General features: G+C 44.9%; 1 protein-coding gene across 4 annotated transcripts in view; it reads right to left on the bottom strand.

The window, feature by feature from the left end:
* The window catches only part of LOC149357142 (uncharacterized), a 41,945-nt gene extending 22,266 nt beyond the window's left edge, over positions 1-19,679 (bottom strand). Inside the window, exons 1-4 of one of the 4 annotated variants that reach the window (XM_089584441.1) lie at positions 17,694-19,678; positions 16,711-16,792; positions 16,066-16,140; positions 11,762-11,892 (exon numbers count right to left, since the gene is read on the bottom strand). In XM_089584441.1, coding sequence (XP_089440567.1) covers positions 11,762-11,892; positions 16,066-16,140; positions 16,711-16,792; positions 17,694-17,709 — 304 coding nt within the window. In that variant the 5' untranslated portion in view covers positions 17,710-19,678. Of the gene's footprint in view, positions 1-11,761; positions 11,893-16,065; positions 16,141-16,710; positions 16,793-17,693 lie in introns of all 4 variants that reach the window. The other 3 variants (XM_089584442.1, XR_016291785.1, XM_089584443.1) reach the window with 3 other exon arrangements.
* Between the last annotated feature and the right edge of the window lie 777 nt (positions 19,680-20,456).

The raw sequence follows: 20,456 nt of genomic DNA, 5'->3' as shown, positions 1-20,456 counted from the left end.
AGACAGAAACGCTAATTTTCCTGAAAAATGAACACAGTAGGCGTGCTGACACACTTATCTGGCTCCGACTTCAAGAGGGCAACAGCCTCGACAATTTCTCTTTCCAACTGCTCCTTTCTTCATCCAATAATCTGTGTGCAGTTCAGTTTGGGATAGCAGTCTACAAATGAGACAGTGAGTGGGACGGCAAACGCCTCCGGGTCTACTCAAGGAACACGCATACTCTTGCAAACAAATGTGTAAACATCTACCACTTTGGACAATATAAAACTGGCCACAGCTGAGGGGAATCTCGTACAACATGCCCGTTGGCAGTACTTTTTTGAATGCCTCGTGCCATGTGCAACGGGGGTGGTGTACACGATTCCTCTCAGCTGTGGTCAATTTTATACCGGCCAAATTGGTAGATGGTGAAACATTCCCTTGCATGAGTATTAGCATTCCTCGGGTAGGCCCGGACGACCTTGCCTGCCTGTTCACTGTCCCAGTTGTAAAGACTGTTATCCTAAACTGAACTGCACATTATTATTGGATGAATAAAGGGCCAGTTGGAAAAAAATTCTCAAGGCTGTTGCCATCCTGAGGTCGAAGCCAGATAAGTGTGTTAGCATGCCTTCTGTGTCCATTTTTCAGAAAGAATCAGAATTTGTTTCCCTCCCTAGGTTGTTTTTGCAACAATTGTTTGCAGATTACATGCGCAACTGATCCATATGAGCACTCATTACTTCAATAAATGTTCAGTTGTCGTACAGCCTTGTGTTTCGCCTGCCTTTGTCCCATCCTGTTTTGTGGTTTTGCTCCTCACGATTTCCTACCAACTGGCCTACAACCACGTCCTTCTAAATCTGCAAGTCCATTGCCAAAACTGTGACTGAAGCCATGCCACCCATGTTCGAAAAAGTGCCATCAAAAAGTGACACCCACCGGTAAAAATGGGTACAAGCCACCCCCGGCCCGGCGCCCGGCTTCTTCAGGGGTGTGCGCTTGGAAGAGGCTCCGTAAACCCCGCTGCGCCCCTTCGGGGGCAACCTAGTTTCGAGCACTCAGCCTGCAAAGGTGGTTCGTGTTTCACTGCAAAGTGAGGAGTTCCGACTCAAAACTCGTACGCTCTAACCAGCGTGTCTCAAGACAAACACTGTAAGCGATCCTTTGTTTCGAAGAGAAAACTTCAGAGTATCACAGCTGACTAGACATGGCGGTTTTTCCGGCTGTCTGACTTGCGAGAAAAAAGAACACAGGTGCAAGGAATTCTTGTATTATATGTTGTTGTGGAGTTTGTTTTTTATGGAAGTGTGTAAGAGTGATGTCACAGATTGCAGGAAAATTGTACCATGGAGGCAGTGGATTTCGTCTTGGTGCAATGGCAGGTAGTGTGTTTAGAACGCCGAGGTTTTGGCACATCTCTTCAAAACGCAGGAGGAGTGGCCTTATAGCTAGCGGCTTGTTGTTATACAGTGTTCTTGATGGGCATTTTGTGACTGTGGGGTAACATAGGTGTTTGGGCAGCGAACGGATTTTTAAAATGTACGAGCATGTGAGCATGGTTCTTCGATCTGTAAGTGATGGTTCGTTGGTTTCTGCATAAAGACTGTTTATGGGTGACGTCCTGTATGCACCGGTGGAAAGACGCAAACCTAGGTTGTGTACTGGATCTAGTCGTTTAAGGTATGATGGTCTCGCTGAGCCATACACTATACATCCATAATCAAGGGTAGAGCGCACTACAGAACGGTAAATTTTTAAAAGACATGTTCTGTCGGAACCCCAATGTTTTCGTGACAGTACTTTTATTATATTCAGGGATTGAGAAGCTTTCTTTTTGAGGGTGTTTATGTGTGGCAGGAATGTGAGTTTTTTGTCAAAAGTTACTCCCAAAAACTTGTGTTCATCGTTCACTGGTAATGTGACCTCATTCAGGAAAAGAGTGGGATCGGTGTGCAGCCCTCTTCTAAGCGAGAAGAGTACAGCTACTGACTTTAGCGAGGAAAACTTGAATCCATTTTTATCTGCCCATGTTGTTAGTCTGTTTACTGTCAGCTGTATTTGCCTTTCACACGATGTAACACTAGAGGATGTGCAAGCAATCTGGAGATCGTCGACACAGATTGAATACATGATGGACTTTGGAATTATTTTTGCTAGGGAGTTCATTTTTACTATGAAGAGCGTAGTGCTTAATATGCATCCCTGAGGTACGCCATTCTCTTGAGTGAACTTCTTAGAAAGAGTGGCACCGAGACGTACTTCAAATGAACGGTTGGACAAAAAGTCACTCAAGCATTTCAGCATCCTACCACGTATGCCGAGGTCTCCAAGGTCCCGCAGAATGCCGAACCTCCATGTGGTGTCATAAGCTTTCTCTAAATCAAAAAAGACCGCAAGGCAGTGTTGTCTGTGTATAAATGCTTCTCGAACTGTGTTCTCAAGGCGAACAAGATGGTCTGTTGTAGAGCATGCTTTTTTGTACCCACACTGATGAATGTCAAGATGTTCACGTGATTCTAATACAAACATCAACCTTATGTTCAGAACACTTTCAAAGGATTTTGCAAGTACGCTTGTCAGGGCTATGGGTCTGTAATTGCCAGGGGATGTAGGCAGCTTTCCGGGCTTTAAGAATGGTACCACAATGGCTTTTTTCAAAGCCTCTGGTATCTCTCCTGATGCCCATATTTTGTTAAAAAATGTGAGAAGTGATACCACAGCAGGCTCAGACAGATGGGCGAGCATTTCGTAATGAATGCCATCTGGTCCTGGTGCGGTCTTTTTACCGGCAGAAAGTACGCTCTTAATTTCTTGTAGTGTAATTGGGATATTATATGCTTCGTGAGCATTGCCGGTTGTCGGCAGTCTCTGTCTTTCGGCCGTGTTTTTATATTTTAAAAATGATTCTGTGTAGTAAGAGGAACTCGATATAGTGGAAAAATGTTCACCTAATATATCTGCTTGTTCTTTTATATTTGTCTGCACACCAGGAGCTGTCAGAAGAGGAACCGTGAATGGGGAGTAACGACCATCTAGTTTATGTACCTGCTCCCACATTTTTTTTGATGTGATGTGGCTGTTTATTGATGAAACGAAGCTCTGCCATGATGCTTTTTCGGCATTTCGACGTACGTTCCGAGCCCTAGCTCTTGCTTTCTTAAAGGGGCCCAGAAACACAATCTTAGTTAACTGTTTTGCCTGTTGATTGCATACAGTGAGTTATAATGGTGCTATTAGCGTCGGTAACACCGCGTATATTCCGTTTTTTAATATTTTAATGTCCCCCCAAAAACAACTTCATGGCTCTGATGGTGTCGCCACACAGTGGCGGGTTTTTAGCAGCGGATATGACATCCCCTGGCGCGAGCTTGATGACCGGACAAACAGTAAATATACTGCAAATTGTGTGAATAAATGGAGAAACATTTTGTCACCTGTCTGCGTTTTATATTATATCAACAAAGACAATTTGTTTGTCTTAGATAAAAGCCCTGCAAGGCAAGTAAAATAAAAATACACCACCAGGGGCGCTCTGGCATGGAAACAACACTGCCAGTCTCACACAGAGCAGGCAACCATGGAGTACAAACTTCCGCGACGTGCTCTGGCTGGCTGTTTTGATTGGTTGCGCCACGTGCCGTCATTGGGAGAGCGAAATAGGAGTGGGAAGCCCCGCCAAAATCGAGTTGAGGGCAGCGTTTTGTTTGCTTGTATTTTGAAATTTCTTCACTGAATAACTCCCGTTCCTGTGCATCGATTCCTGTAATTCTTTTTAAGTCAGCATCTGTGTGACATAAAGAACCCATCTGAAGTATAGCCGGTATTCCCCCAGGCAGTGTTTCGCAGCCCCTTTAAAGTTAATAAGGTTCTCCTGCGTAGGGTATCTGCGAAATATACCCCAAACTTTGTTTTGCAGTTTTTTTGCTTCTTTGCAATCTTCAGTCCACCACACTTTATGGTTTTTGCCGTACTATTCCTGAAGACTGAGGTATAGCCGAGTGTGCGGCAGCGAGAATACAAGTTGTGAATTTTTCATTTATTTCATTGATATTAAGATTCTCTAAAACAATTTTTTCTAAAGTGGCTTGTGTTCTAAAAAGTTGCCAGTCTGCTAAATGAAGCTTCCAGCGCCGTGGCTTTGTCGGGATGACTGATGGTGGGGATGACAGGCTGATTTCAACAGGCAGATGATCGCTTCCGTAGGCGTTGTCTAAAACACCCCATTTAAAATCGCTAAAAACAGATGGAGAACTAAAAGACAAATCTAAAACACTCATTTTTCCTGAGCTAGGACAGCAATAAGTGGGCTTGCCGGTGTTTAGGAGACAAATGTTATTTGATAGTATAAAATCCTCAACGACATGACCCCTACTATCAGTTTTATCACTGCCCCAAAAACAAGAGTGTGCGTTAAAATCTCCCACTACCACGTATGGCTCTGGCAACTGTTCTAAAAGGTTCTCTAATTCATGCTGCGTTACTTCGAGGTGCGGTTGAAGATATATGGAACAAAGTGTGATGGTTTTGTGAGCAACCACAGTGGCTGCTACGGCTTCGAATTTAGTTTTCAGTTTGAGCTCGCGAGCTGCTACTCCAGGCTGCACAACGATGGCTACGCCTCCCGAGAGTCTGCTCGCCCCTTCTCGGTCCTGGCGGAAGACAGTGTATTTTTTTAGCACCTTTGTGTGCCGAGGACCTAAATTGGTTTCCTGCAGGCATAAAGCAACAGGAGAATTCGTGTTTAAAATGTCTTTGATATCTGTATAGTTATTTACGAGTCCTCGGCAGTTCCAGAGTATTATGAAAGCCATCTTTAGGTTGTGTGTGCGTGAAGAAAAACTAAAATTAACTTGGATTTGGCCCCGTGACTCGGGACCTGAAATTTTTCAGTCGATCCAAGGAGCTTCGCCGTCCGTCCGACGTGGACGGCACGGGGCTGCCTTGGGTTGTTGTGTCCATCGCCTCTGCAGAGGCGCTGGACGACCGTGCAGGAGGCACGTTGATTTTCAAGTTAGACCTCGACCTGTGGGAAGAGGTCTTGAGGCCCGCCGACCCGGGGGTCTGCGTTGCCTCCTTCGGGGTTTGCGGAGTAGCGCTAGCTACTCCACACGGGGGCGCGGGTGGCCCCGCCACAGGCTCACTGCGTGTGGCCTGGACAGGTGCCGAAGCCTGGTGTGGTGTGCCGCGCCCACGCACCACATCGGCGAAGTTTGGTTTTGCACTGAAGGAGAATGTGTTTGTTTGAGCATATCGCCTTCTTGCTTCCTTGAAAGAAATGTTTTCAGTAGTCTTGAGAGTAATGATTTCTTTTTCTTTTTTCCAAGAAGGACAAGCTCTGGAATAGGCAGCATGGTCTCCTTCACAGTTTGCACACCGCGGTGTAGCAACACATTCTTCAGATTGGTGTTCTTTTGACGAGCATTTTGCGCAAGTTTTGTGGCCGCGACAACTCTGCGAACCGTGGCCAAATCTCTGGCAGTTGAAACATCTGCGTGGGTTGGGAATATACGGTCTTACATTTATCTTCAGGTAACCAGCTTCAATGCTTTCAGGCAGTGTGCTGTTATTGAAAGTGAGGATCAGGTGCTTTGTGTCTATTTCCTTGTTATCCTTCCGGATCTTTATGCGCTGAACATTTATGACATCTTGGTCAGTAAGGCCCTCAAGCATTTCTTTCTCAGAGAGGTGGATAAAGTCGATTTCAGATATGACGCCTCGGACAGTGTTCAAAGACCGATGTGAACTGACAGAGACTGGGATTTCCCCAATGGAGGCAAGGTTTGAGAGTTTAGAGTGTTGGACAGTGTCACGAAGTTCGAGCAGTAAGTCACCGCTGGCCATTTTTGATACCTTGTACCCAAGGCCCAAGGTATCTGTAAGGCACTTTGCTACTAGGAACGGGGATATCATTCTTGCTTGTTTTCCTCCTGCTTCGCTATGGACAACATCAAATTTTGGGAAAGATAGTTTTCTTTTCTGAAAAAAATCATCTGCATCGTTCCGCCCTCTTTTGAGAGAGCGATCATGTTTGGAAAGGGGGGGAGCCATAAAAAATGATGTTTTTCGGTCATGGTGCCAGCCACCCACCATGGAGTCCAACAAGGGGACGCGACAGGAACTTGAAAGAAAGTCCTGCCTACGCCAGCTGTACACCTTAACTATAACCTAATATGACTCAACTCAGGGTAGTTGGTCACACACGGTTAACCCTCGCCGCCAGGAAAAAGAGGAAAAACCAAGAAGGGAAGAGGATACAGGAAAGTTGTAAGAAAGGAGATAGGACAGTGAAAGATGGAGAGAAGAACAGGAAAAGGCGACTGCCGATTTCCCCCGGTCGGGTCAGGCCGGAGATGCCGTCTACAGGAAGCTGGGGCCAAAGTGGTGTGTTGCCTCCGCCGAGGGGCCTTAAAGGTCCAAACGCTCGGCATCGGCTCAACCACCAGGATCCCACTGCCACCTGCTATTATTTTATTCCCTTATGTAACCCCCTCGGCTCCCATGGCAACTGCTGGGATACACTGCTGCACTAGAGGCTGCCATCTTGGGTTCTATCCGTGGAATCAGCACAACTCTGAGGCTCAAAACACAACCAGGCTCAGAACGCAACGTAATGCTCTAAAATTACTACCTCGGGCTAATAGCTCTGGGAACAAAGCTTCACACACTGGTGCATAATATTATACTTCAGATACACCCAGCAAAGCAGTAGAGAGAAAAGCCCTTTGATGAATAACAAAATTTAGCTGGAGTTTAAAAACCCACATGCACTCTGCGTAGGTTTGGGACTTGGGGGAAAAACAGAAGAGAGGTGCAGGAAATTGCAAAGGTTTTCAAGCAATTTCAACAAAATTTCAAAAATTATACAGTCCCTGAATTAGGGACGGCATACATCAAAGTGGTGACAAATGGAGTGACAAAGTTCCTTACACAGAGTGTGCATTGATGAGGAATGAGGAGGTTTTAGTGTTTATCTGGAAGATTAACAGCAAATTATTGCGCAGCAGTTTATTGCGCATCTCTGCTGCCTATGAAAGGCTAACCGCCGAATTCAGAAGTGCGCCTCAACTCGATACTCCGTCTCCACTCTGTGGAGTGGAGAAAACAACTGCCCTTCCATTTGATGGGCAGTTAGGATTGAAGAATGCCACTCGGCATTTCTTCAGACGAGGAGCTGCTCTAGAGACCTTCTTCCAACCGCCGTCCCTCGAGGAAGCATGAACAGCAAATGAAGGTGAGAATAAGGCGAAAAATTGCCTTTGGCTACAAAAAAGCATGGCATGGCTATTAGGTGTCTGTTTTATCACGCAGCACCACCTTAAGAACACAAAGAACCTCACCGTTTATTAGCCTAGTAAAACATCTTTTGCAAGCTGCCTGACGAAAGCAACAGAGAAAAACTACCGGAAACGCTTGCACATCTGGCAACCTTTGCCTCCAATGATGTAGCGTCTATGTAGGCATTTACGAATGGCATGAAAAACTGCCACGAATGGTGCAAAAAACTGCCGTTCGTCAACTTGTGGGAGCTTTCGCTGGCCTGCAGAGGCCAGCGGCGAAGCTGAGAAGTACCAAAATGGGTTTGGGTTTATGGGGTTTAATGTCCCAAGTGACTGAGGCTATGAGGGATGCCATAGTGAAGGGCTCTGATAATTTCATCCACATGGGGTTCTTTCACGTGCACTGACATCGCACAGTACACAGGCTTCCAGCATTTTGTCTCCATCAGAATGCGACTGCCGCGCCCAGGATCGATCCTGTGTCTGAAGTCAACAGCTGAGCACCGCAACCCCTGAGACTGCTTCATCATCAAAATATGCATTACATAAATGACACTGCATCACAGAAAAGGACTAACAGTCATGGCCAAACTGTAGTTACAGCCAAAAGTTGGCACCGTGAACCTGCTCCCCACATCCAAAAGCTTGCACTTCAGGCCAACGCACACAAATCAGATTGTCTCCCAAACCCCATGACACTGCCTCCCAAAGAAGGTGGCAGCCAATAAGCGGGCAACAAAAAAGTAAACTGTGGGTAACAACTTGAATGTCTTGCATCACGCTACAAGGTGATGTGAAATTTGAGGAAAGGCCCCAAGAAGCACATAATTTTTTTAGGTTTTCAGAGCACTCTTAGCCCTTTAAATGCCAAATGTTTTCCTAAAAAACATACCAGAAATTTTAAGCAATAAATTTTTTTGTTTACTTCATTATTCTTGAAGCCACTTCATTGCATACGCATGGGCAGCTGCAGAGCAGTCAACTCAATGCACCGATTGTGGTTCACAGCACTCAGACATACAGACAAGGGACAGAAACAAAAAAGACGATGGCACAGGCACTGAACTTAACTTCTTCCAGAACGGCCGACATACTGCATAAATACCCACACCACAGGCACCAACACGCAGCGATTTATGCACTCGTGGTAATATGAAGTTGTATGAGAAGTAGTGGAAAAACAACAAAAGCTAGAAGCAAAAACCAGAGGACACAGCACAGGATAAAACCAGAACAAGGTGAGAGAAAAATTTATCAGCAAGTCATTTTTAAAAGACTGCCAACAGTGCATAGGTTTGACCAAAAGAATATTTAAGAACTGGTCAGATAAAATGGAACTAAAAAACCTTACGCACAAACACAGACCAAGCGCAGTGAAAAAAAAATGAAGGAGAAATAGTAAGAAAAAACACGCAATACAAGCAAAATGGTGATTGGGTAAGCAAACGAGAATTGAGCAACAAGCGAAGGTGAAGTGTGCTAAAATTTAAAAGTATAAAAGGGGAATAAAAACGCGCATGAGCCACAAAGGTGAAGCCAACAGTTATGATGGTTAAAAGTGGAAGATGACGTACAGTGAAGCCGAGAGATAAAATATAAAAAAAAGTGAAATTCAATAACCAGTATGAAGGCAAAAATCAAGGAAAAACACGAAAAGAGGGAAGTTGGCGGAAGAGGCAAGGCATGTAACACACATGTAGAACCAGGGCTAGATCAAGTACGTCCACAAAGAAAGGCAATCCTCTGAGTGAAACCAAGCGTGTTCTTTACATTCACCCCGGAGCCTGAAAATCTCTGCGGCTTCCACCATTGCATTGCGTCAGCTTATTACGGGGCTCTATTAACACAGTGGCTTTTTCGAACTTTGGGCAGCATGGCTTTTTTGCGTCCCATTATCAGCAGTGGACTTGCAGGTACCTAAGAGATGTACCCGATAAATCAGTGTAATGCTCTCTTAGCCTTCCATTGATGCCAATGTATACCTTGCGGCCAGACAAAGGGATTGAGCAAGCACTTCTTGCGCATGCCGCTAAGGGTTTCTGTAAAATGCGGTGCAGCCTGTTTCTTTTTCATTGACGATCCTAGAGAGGTGCGATAGGTGATGGGGGGGGGGGGGCGGCAGCGAAAAAAAAAGCATCTACTCTATCTCTTGAATTTTCTAAAGGTAAATTTCACAGCACTTTAAGGAAATCAAAGAGAAAGTAGGAGTAGACATTGCCTTTTCTGACCCCCTAGCACCTATCACAGTTGTGGAATCCTGAATGAAAAAAAAAAAGACGCTGCACCAAGCGGTACAGAAAACCCTTAGCGCCATGCGCGGAGGGCGTTTAATCAATCCCTTTGTCTTGCCGCAAGGTATACATTGGCATCAATGAAAGGATAAGGGAGCATACGATTGATTTATTGGGTACATCTCTCAGGAATCTGCCAGTCGGGAAGACCAAACCGCAAAACTGTATCGCACAGAAGCAGGTGACAACACAAGGCCGTAGTGACAACTGAAAATTTATTGAAGAACAGCAGTGCTTACATAGACAAGTCGCGTGTGTAATCTGCAAACAATCGTAAAGAGGCAAAAAAATTCAGTGGCAACCATGGAGCTGAGCAAATATGACAATCACCTGCTCAACAACGAAACAAAAACAACCGGGGGAAACACAGACAGAAACGCTAATTTTCCTGAAAAATGAACACAGTAGGCGTGCTGACACACTTATCTGGCTCCGACTTCAAGAGGGCAACAGCCTCGACAATTTCTCTTTCCAACTGCTCCTTTCTTCATCCAATAATCTGTGTGCAGTTCAGTTTGGGATAGCAGTCTACAAATGAGACAGTGAGTGGGACGGCAAACGCCTCCGGGTCTACTCAAGGAACACGCATACTCTTGCAAACAAATGTGTAAACATCTACCACTTTGGACAATATAAAACTGGCCACAGCTGAGGGGAATCTCGTACAACATGCCCGTTGGCAGTACTTTTTTGAATGCCTCGTGCCATGTGCAACGGGGGTGGTGTACACGATTCCTCTCAGCTGTGGTCAATTTTATACCGGCCAAATTGGTAGATGGTCAAACATTCCCTTGCATGAGTATTAGCATTCCTCGGGTAGGCCCGGACGACCTTGCCTGCCTGTTCACTGTCCCAGTTGTAAAGACTGTTATCCTAAACTGAACTGCACATTATTATTGGATGAATAAAGGGCCAGTTGGAAAAAAATTCTCAAGGCTGTTGCCATCCTGAGGTCGAAGCCAGATAAGTGTGTTAGCATGCCTTCTGTGTCCATTTTTCAGAAAGAATCAGAATTTGTTTCCCTCCCTAGGTTGTTTTTGCAACGATTGTTTGCAGATTACATGCGCAACTGATCCATATGAGCACTCATTACTTCAATAAATGTTCAGTTGTCGTACAGCCTTGTGTTTCGCCTGCCTTTGTCCCATCCTGTTTTGTGGTTTTGCTCCTCACGATTTCCTACCAACTGGCCTACAACCACGTCCTTCTAAATCTGCAAGTCCATTGCCAAAACTGTGACTGAAGCCATGCCACCCATGTTCGAAAAAGTGCCATTGTGTTAAAAAGGCACCAGAATAAGCTGACATGACGAACTGGTGGGAGCCGCCGGGATTTTGAGGCTCCAGGATTAATGGGCAAGAACACCCTCGGAAAAAAAGATTGCCTTTCTTCAGGATCTGTTTGACCTAGCCCTGGTTTTATAAACATCTTGCATGCCTTCACTTTTCTGACAACTCCTCTATTTTCGCGTTTTTGTTTGCTTTTATCCTTCATACTCATTGAATTTCATCTTTTGATATTTTATCTCTCTCGTTTTTACAGTAGCTCACCTTCCTCCTTTAGCCATGTTAATTCTTGGCTTCACCTTTGTTGCTCATGTGCATTTATTGCCCTTTTATTCTTTCAGTTTTTTAGCTCACTTCACCTTTTTAGACCAATTCTTGTTTGCTTGCCCAATCACCATTTTCTTTTCACCGCATGTTTTTTCTTGCCATTTTGCTTTTATTTCACTGCCCTTGATCTGTGTTTGCGTGTAGTGTTTTAGTTCCGTGTTATTGGACCAGTACTTAAAAATTTTGGTCAAACCATTCCACTGTTTGACGTGCTGGTGGTCTTAAAGATGACTTGCTTAAAACTATTCCTTTAACCTTGTTATGGTTTCATCCTTCCCTGCTCTATAGTATGGTTTTCTGTTTCTAGTCTGTGTTGTTTTCCCACTATTGGCCATATCACTTATTGTTGCCACGAGTGCATAAAATTGCCACCTGTTGGCGCCTGCGTTTTGGTTATATATGCAGCGTTTCGGTGATTCTGGAATAAATCTGTAGTCACCACCTGTGCCCTCATATTTTTTCTTTCTGACCCCAGTCTGTGTTTCTAAGCACTGTCAACCACAAAGGATCAGCACCAACTAGACCGACAGCTTGTCCTATTCAAGCTCAATGCATACTTCCCAAAGAAATGCTATGCCGAAAACACTGTACTTACAGTAAAGCCTGCTTGACTGAGCGAATACCACTGGCAATTCGCAAATTCCCAGCCTGCTCCTGGTTGCTGGCTCAAGCCGCACGCAACTTTGTGCCTTGCACGACTTCCACGCAACTCTTGGTCCCTTGAAACTGAAACAGAGGGATGAGTGAGAGATATCAGATTTGATATGCTTGCATTGCTGCAATGACTAAGAAAAAACGATATTTTCCATAAGAACAATTATTATTTCACACTAGCTTCGCAGAGTAAACCTCGTTTATCCCGACCTCGTTAACACTGACATACTGCACAGTCCCAGCCTGACTGCATCTAGTTCTATGGTGTCAAATGCTTGTTAGCTATGAGCCCTTGGCCTTGCACCGGTTAATACAGACAACCTCGGAATGGGCAATCAGCTCCAAGCTTTTGAGTCATAGATACTCACAAGCTCAGTGGTCCCAGGGGTTCTAGAAATATTGGCAGGGTGACACAGTAACAAGCATTCCGCACCACTTGCTCTCACTTCATTGCAAAAAAACTCTTCGAACAGAGCTTCATAAATACAGGTATAATTATTGTAATTAAACCTACCTGCAGTTTTCAATTTATCCTAAAATTTTATGCAACTTGACGAGCAATAAGCATTAAAAAGGAATTAAAATAGCCAGCACTGTTTAAACAATATAGCTACGAAGAAATACGAGACGTATCCACTACTCTCCAGTGGTTCTTTAGCTTCATGCATTATCAATCTACACTTTCTTACAGGCACATTTGCACGCGAAGATTGGGTTTAACCCAATCTTGATGAATCTTTCTGGAATGCAACAATCAGGAGAAACCAGTTTTACTCAAAAACAAAGGGCCCTATACACTGCATCACAAGCCCAGCTAGGTGCACTTAAGACTACAGCCCCTTCCATAAGTCTCCAATTTGCCTGTCCTCGACAAGTTGCAGGATCCCGGTCCGCTGCTTGTCAAATTTCGCTATCCCGCCTTGCTAGTTCTCGCACTGCCCTTCTCAAAGTCTTGGAATTCTGTTGCTGTAGCAGATCATCAGCTATTACTTGTATTATTTTTTGTTTTAGCACTACACACTCCATGGCAAAACTGCTGGATATTGTACTTTAAATAGGTTTGTAGAGCGTGCAAGTGGCTTGCAGCTTGACGAATAGGTGAGAAAAAAACGCGGAGCCTGACAAATAGGTGTGAAAAAAACGTGGGTTATTTGGAAGAAATGGGCTTGGGCAGGAGATGTAATGCAAAGGCAAGATAACCAGTGGTCCTTAAGAGTGATGGAGTGGATTCCAAGAGAAGGCAAACGTAGCAGGGGGCAGCAGAAAGTTAGGCGGGCGGATGAGATTAAGAAGTTTGTGGGGATACGGTGGCTGCAACTGGCAAAGGACCGTGTTAATTGGCGAGACACGGGAGAGGCCTCTGCCCTGCAGTGGGTGTGAGGCTGATGATGATGACAACCTAGTGAATTTGCCTCGCAACAACCGCTGCAGCCTGATATTTTGTAGAGCAGCACAATGGCCTTCATTTTTTGAGTGGTGAAGTATTCAGCATTTTGTTTCAACCATGAGTGTAAAGGGAAGACGTTTTATGTTGCACAAAAAGAAAGGAATTACATGCATACTGGGCTTTGGATGAATGCCCTGTGGACATTACAAAACACTGCCATCCTTGCTTTATCTCTGCCAGGTAACAAAATTCATTATTCTCCAAATACTTTGGACAGAGACAAGCTGCCGTGCACTCATTCGAGCTCAGTGGACTTTCCCTCAAACCAATCTTCAGTAAATAATATCAGGATTAGGCAAAAGTAACTGCAGTGTATATCAGTGGGTCAGTGCCTTTTATAGAAAGTTTTGGAAACAGAAAAGTTTATGAGCTTTGTGATCTACTTACATAGGCAAATGGGAAATTTGCTTTCCTATTCAATTTATGCACATTCAAACGATATTTACCGCTGTAGGCCACATCAGTTCTGTACCAGGTAGCACATGCCAAAAAAAAGCCTCGATAGCGTAATAAGTAATGTCAGTGTGGTTGACTATAGAACTTAAAATCTACGCCATATCTCTTGGATCTAAGCTTGACATATTTCTGCATAATACTATACTGCAGATACAAATAGCAAAGCAATAGAGAGACAGAGAAAGTTTGCTAATGAAATGAACAAAATATTTAGCTGGTACTTAATATCACTGACCTGTTACTCAGCATGAAGAAGGAAATAAGAGGGAAAGACGAAGGAAAACAGGTGCAGAAAATTGTTAACGTTTAGAAAATATTAAATTTAAAAAATTTTTGGGAATGATGTATCCATTACTTTACTTGGTTTTAAAGGGTTTAATGCCACAAAGCGGCGCAGGCTATACAGGGCGCTATTGTAGAGGACTGGAAAATTCTTTAGGTGTGCTGACATCACACGGTACCTGGGCCTCTAGCATTTCGTCTCCATTGAAATGAGACTAGTACAGCTGGAATCGAAACTGGCTGGAATCGAACCTGCCTCTTCCAGGTCAGCAGCCAAGCACAATAACCACTCAGCCCCATGACGGCACCCATTTGGGGTGACATGCGTCAATGTGGTGACTGACGGGGTTGACAAAGTTCACTTCAGAGAGGGTGTGCATTGATGAGGTTATATAGTTCAAATCTCCCTATGCCACATAATTAGACAGGTAAAAATTTATTATGAGCATATGCTGCCTATGGCAGGCCAAGAGACGTAAGACACAAAGCATATGTCCTTAAAATGAAGGCAAGAAGAGCACAATTTCCTGCTGCGAGTAACCACTCCACTATCCAAAAGGATGGTCAGCTTCTTTAAAATATGTATGTCCTGCCTATGTCCATTTATGATTCCCGCTCAGATTTTGATTTGCATTTATTTCCAACCAACTCAGTTCTCTCCCAATCTCTTATCATTAACCCTATGATTTTCCTGAGTGGTTCACCGCACTGTTCTCAATTTAAGCCTTTTATAGTGTACCCCACTTTTCCCGACAGCTTAGCAAAGGCAAAGCAGTTTAAAATTTCTTTTTGAGAATACTGCAAGGTGCTGCTAGTAACTTCTGAGTGCATGCCTAAGGCAATAAACCCCTTTCTTATTCTCCCAACCATTTCTTTCAAATGCTCTATACCTGTGCATGACCTGGCCGAGGTGCATTCTGTTCAGACTTCCAGTGCCTGACTGCATTTCATAAAATGGCCTCTTTCCTGATTATTAAGTATTGATTTAGCTCTCATTTTCACACTGAGTATTGATGTCCTCAATCATTTACAAGAATTCATCACTTATACTACAACTCACCACTAATACTACAATAACATGAAATCAAATATAACTGAGCGGTTCTCCACGAGTCTTCGCATTTCCTGAACCAACCCGCTGCTATGCAGAGAGGGTCACCTCGTCTAGCATCATCGCATCTTGTTCAGGGTATGTGGGTTGTGCAAAGTAAACAACCGTTCATTTCAGGTCACTGCAGTCAAAACTACAAAGTAGCTGGTGCAATGAAATGTTAGTTCTAAGAAGGTCTGCTCGTTTTTTTTTTTATGCGGGCCCAAGTGAACACAGGCTAAACTGCATGCTGTTTGATGTCAGTGCAGGTTAAAGATCCCCAGGTGGCCAAAATTATTCTGCAGCCCTCTGCTACGGCACCTCTTTTCTTCTTTAACTCCCTCCTTTATCCCTTCCCTTGCATCATGGTTCAGGCGCTTATCAAGATGCGAGACAGTTACTCTGTCACTTCCTCGCCTCAAAAACCAATTTTAAATTTTTCAAGGATACTTTCAAGAACGTAGAGGTACAAACTGTGCAGTATAACCACATGCTACAGCAATAAACCAGCAATACATCTGCGCTGACAGGAGCTTGCCAAGTACGCTGCAAGGATGCTATGCCACGCAAGATTTGGTGTCATCATACAATGTTACTTTACTGACTGACATTTCAGTGTACAAGCAAGAAATACCATTAAAGTATTATTGTACAGCACAACGTTTTTAAAAAGATAAACGAACATTTTGGCCCTTTTAGAGGACACACATGCATAACAGGCAACAGGTGTGGAATAGTCACTGCACCTGAAGCAGGCTCAACTCCTTTATAATAACAGCGCAGTGTCAAGAGCTACATGAGCGGCTATATTTCGTACAAATTTGCAGTTCATGTAATTATAAGCTGAGGTACTGCTGTAAAGTGCATGTAGAGTTCTGCATGCATTTTTAAACACAGCAGTGAGCCTACGTTGAAAAAATATTTTTCAAAACAGGCAGGTAAGGTATGCGTAACTGAAAAAGATAATTACCATGAATGGCTTGGAGGGATGGCACAGCTGAAGGCAGGAAGCACGCATGGCCCAGCAGATGCTGGCAGCTGGCAACTGCAGATAAATACGTCCCGACCAACAGCTGTCAGTGCCAGTGACAATGTCATGAATGACAACAAAACAAACTGTCGACTGCTTCAGAAACTAAAATAAGGTATTAATATAGGAACACAAAAAGCAATGAGGTGGCCCATGACAAAATAAATAAGGAGATTGTATGTGAAACACCCATACACATTCTTTGAGTACATTTACATGACTGTCATAACCACATTGAAAGATGAGCTGGCTGGAATACCGCTTCATTTTTATGCATGATGAAAAAAGCCCAACTATTCGAATATAGCATGCGCAGGCTTTAGTTAATTACTATTAGGGTGCCTTGCACCAGCATCTAATGTATTCTTAAACTGAACGTAGCAACCAGTCGACCAGTTTACCTTGCATAAATGAGAAGAGAGAATGGAAAAGGCATGCATTCAATAGCAAGGAGCCCGATATCTCACGTCACAACTGAGCATGATACGAAAATTAGTAGTGCATTTAACAAATCTGCACACAAATAAAAACAGCAAAACATTTGTCGAGTGGTAATGCAAGTAGGGGCAAGAGAAAAAAAAATACCGAAGAAGACTGGTGAGTGTGGTGCAGGGACGTCTGTGGGTAGGGTTCCGTGCCTGGGAACAGTTCCGAGCGCGGAGAACTGCTGCCGGCAGTCAACCAAGAATAAATAAGAGAAGGTGAAAATGAATAACAAACCATTACCAATTGCGAACGACGTGAAAGCAGGCCGCATAAGCGAGGTATACAGCATAAAGCTTGAAATCTCAAATAAGTGTGCAGTTCCATCCCCAACACTTCAGTGCCCTGAAGGTGAGGAAGCATGGACGCCTACAGTTCAGGGAAGACACAAGAACGACCTCATTGACATAATATTGCCAAATTCTGTTCCAATGGGGAAGCACAGATAAAAAGTTTACAAATTACTAGTAAACATGCGCCAGCCTTCCACATGCGATCACTGTCTTCGAAAAAATTTGCATGACGAATATAAAGAAGTAAGCACTGATCCGATGAGCACCAACACCTAGCAAAATCATCCGTCGTCTGTTCGCAGTTCGCCTAGCGCGAGTGCTTCATCGCGCAGCACTGCTGCTCATGATAATCTTCTAAATAGCACAAATCCATCCGATGAGTACCAGCCGCGAGCAAATCGCCCGTTGTCAGTTCCCTTGCCTGTTCTCAGCTGTCCAAGCAAAAGCGCTCTCACACGCGGCACTCATCGTCGTCTTCTACGCAGTACAAATCCATGCCAGCTGAATGTAGTAAACATTGTCTGTAGTTTTTTGCAGCGCTAGCAAGCGACCGCATAACTCTGTTGCGATCTCTGGTGGCATTTTTATTTACCACGGCACCTGAGTACTAAACGCAGACATAGACTATGAAGCAACACTTGTCACGCAGGCTACACGCCCGTTCTTTTCTGGCAACGCATTATAACTGAGGCAACCGCACGCAGACTGCCTCCACTGCCATCCCTATATAGCCGCACACTAATAACGCGTGTGAATACAGATCAGTAATAGAGAAGCGTTGACGGGACTCACCGATCATGCAGCTCATCCAGGCTTAGTAAAACAGCGCCGTCGTCTCATTGCCTTTCCAGATGACAAGACGTCGTAGCGCTAGCTGCCTTTCTTCATGGCTTTGCCCGTCCAAACTCACCGATGTTGACTGGGCGTAATACTCGTCGTTGGCTTCCAAAACACACTTCTGTTCTTCACACATGTCCGCCGCACAAGCACTCAAACAATGCCATGAAAAGCCAAATAACACAAAACGTGAAGCAACGCACGCACTGACATTGCGCCGGCGGCAGCGGCTTTGCCCTCGTTTTTGCGTCGTTGAAAAACTGCAACTCAAATGCGCTTTTTTATTCCTAATATTTAAATTATGTTCAAAACAAACATATTTTATATTTTTATTTTTTTATTAAGTGCGACCACTGAAGCGCTTTTAAATACTTTCGTGACACGACGTTTGTAGAAGCTGCGATCCTGTGTTCCCAGTGCCCCGGATGTCCTAGCAGACGACGGAGCAGACGACGGCGCAGACGACGCTGTTGACGGAATGAAATTTCGTTTGCTGCCAGCTAAAATCTCTTAATTGCGACAAAAAGGGCAAAGAAATGCACCGTATCTCGAGCTGGTGCATATCAAGGGTATGTTGGACGTGAGCGGTAGGACTGAGAGCAGCTGCGATGCATTACTTTGACTGACGCGGGCATGCTCCACGGAGATTTACATGAAACTGAGAGCTTAACTGTGACCCGTACAAGCGGATTACTTTGATATCAACTGCTTTACGAAACTAAGCCGATAGTTGCGTCACACTTTAGCTGATATGCAACAGCGGCTCGCACTGGCCGCATCTTGTTCGCGTGTACTTGCACAATTGAGCAAGAGCCCACATGGAAGCCGATAGAAGCAACTGTGTTTTCGAGTTCAGATTGTTCCCAGAAATACGAGCAGCTTGTTTTAGCACGCACTCGAATTGTAGTTCTCAGCCAGTGCGTCACGAGCGGTGACGATGGCGTCGACGACGAGAGTAAGAATCACATTAAAGGGGTTGTGAAAAGAAAATGAAGCTGCCCGGTTTTAATTTTTACTGCTTCCATAAACATTAGACATGCTGATTCCGAAATATTTCGACTCAATATTGAGACTGCATTTAATAAAGCCCGTTCGAAATCGCTGCCTTTTTGTGCTCATGAAACGACCATGCGCCGCCGTCGGCTGGCACACGCACTACTCGACTACGTCATTTTTAAGATCTTCAGAAACGTACAGATATCTTCAACTTTCGTTTGCCCTAAAATAATAGCTTTATGAGAAATTCAGAAAGTGAAACAAGGTTTTCCAATTATTTGCACGCGTAATTGCACTCTGTTAAAGTGCAGCGCGTGGTCATACATCAATCACTGACCTGGGACAAGTTTCGGTTTCGGTACTTCTTCTCCATCCTCCTTGGCTTCAGTATCGGCGGCTCGACATAGCCTTGCTTACGTGAACTTATCTACAGACAGTTGCGCAAATCAGAGAAAATCGAAGAAAAATTCTCTCGGCTTAACCGCGCGTTTGTTTGGGCTCAAATTTTGCACAGAGGTTGCATTTGGTGGTCAGTTTTGTTTTATACTACATTTAGGTGGGGTACTTGCCTGATTCAGTCAGAATTTTTTGGAAATCCCCATCGTATGTGGCGACGACGATCCAAAACTGAAAGACATCGCAGCAATGGTACCCGTAGCGCCATCTCGCACCCACCGGAGAAACCCAGCTGTGCTAAGTGGAGAGCTCGTTTCTCCGATGGCTGCGAGATGGCGCCACGCGTACCATTGCTGCGAAGTCTTTCGATTTTGGTTCTCCGTCGCCACAGACGATGGGGATTTCCAAATAATTCTGCTCGAATCAGGCAAGTACCCCACCTAAATGTAGTATAAAACAAAACTGACCACTAAATGCAACCTCTGTGCGAAATTTGAGCCCGAACAAACGCGCGGTTAAGCCGAGAGAATTTTTCTTCGATTTTCTCTGATTTGCGCAACTGTCTGTAGGTGGTGTTCCTTGATAGCGGTGGTTTGAGTCAGAGAATCGAGCTGAGCAAGGCCAGCCCATCTCGACGATTCTCTGTTTACATGAACTCGATACGAACGAGTAAGCTATCGCGGCGCGCATCGGCGCGCGCTTCTGTTCTTTGCTGCAGAAAAATATATTCCAGAAGCGTGAAGAGGGTTAGGCATAATTTGCAGCTGGGGCTGCGAGTCAACCCGCCCCTTGTGATAGAGATGAAGACTTGAGTCCACGACCGGGTTCGGAGGTTCACGGTCGGGGCTCCCGCAGGCAGAGGTGTCGCGGGCTCTCGGCATGACTGCTGCTTGCCGGGCGCGCGACGTGCCGTTGCGAGCGGCGTAACAACAACTGACAGCAGCTCGCCGCCTGCGCACAACCGATGTCAATGACAGGCCGCATGCGGCGCGTCGCACTGACAAGGAGCAGAATGCGAGCGCGCAGAGCGCCAGCGTCATAATGACGTGGGCGCGCGTTTCTCGGGGCCGGCCTGTCAGCCTGGATGTCGGCCGCCGGCGTCAGAAAAACACGCTAGTATTATTTGTTCACGCTCAAAGCAAGCACTGGAATAGATGAATGCCAAAAATGAATCATTTTTGAGGATCGTTGGCTGATGCCGAGTTGCGGGCAGTATTTAATTCGGCGATACAAGCAAATTTCATCCCATGACCGCTTTATTTACTGCCTGGTCGCCGCTCGCATAGCTGGCATTTGCTAGCTCCGCTGGCGTCGCGGAAATCGAGC

Source organism: Amblyomma mixtum, chromosome 3, assembly GCF_055824585.1.
Source record: "Amblyomma mixtum isolate Tamu chromosome 3, ASM5582458v1, whole genome shotgun sequence".
Lineage (NCBI taxonomy): Eukaryota > Metazoa > Arthropoda > Arachnida > Ixodida > Ixodidae > Amblyomma > Amblyomma mixtum.
The sequence above is the reverse complement of the archived record's forward strand: the minus strand, read 5'-3'. Positions and strand labels throughout refer to the sequence as shown.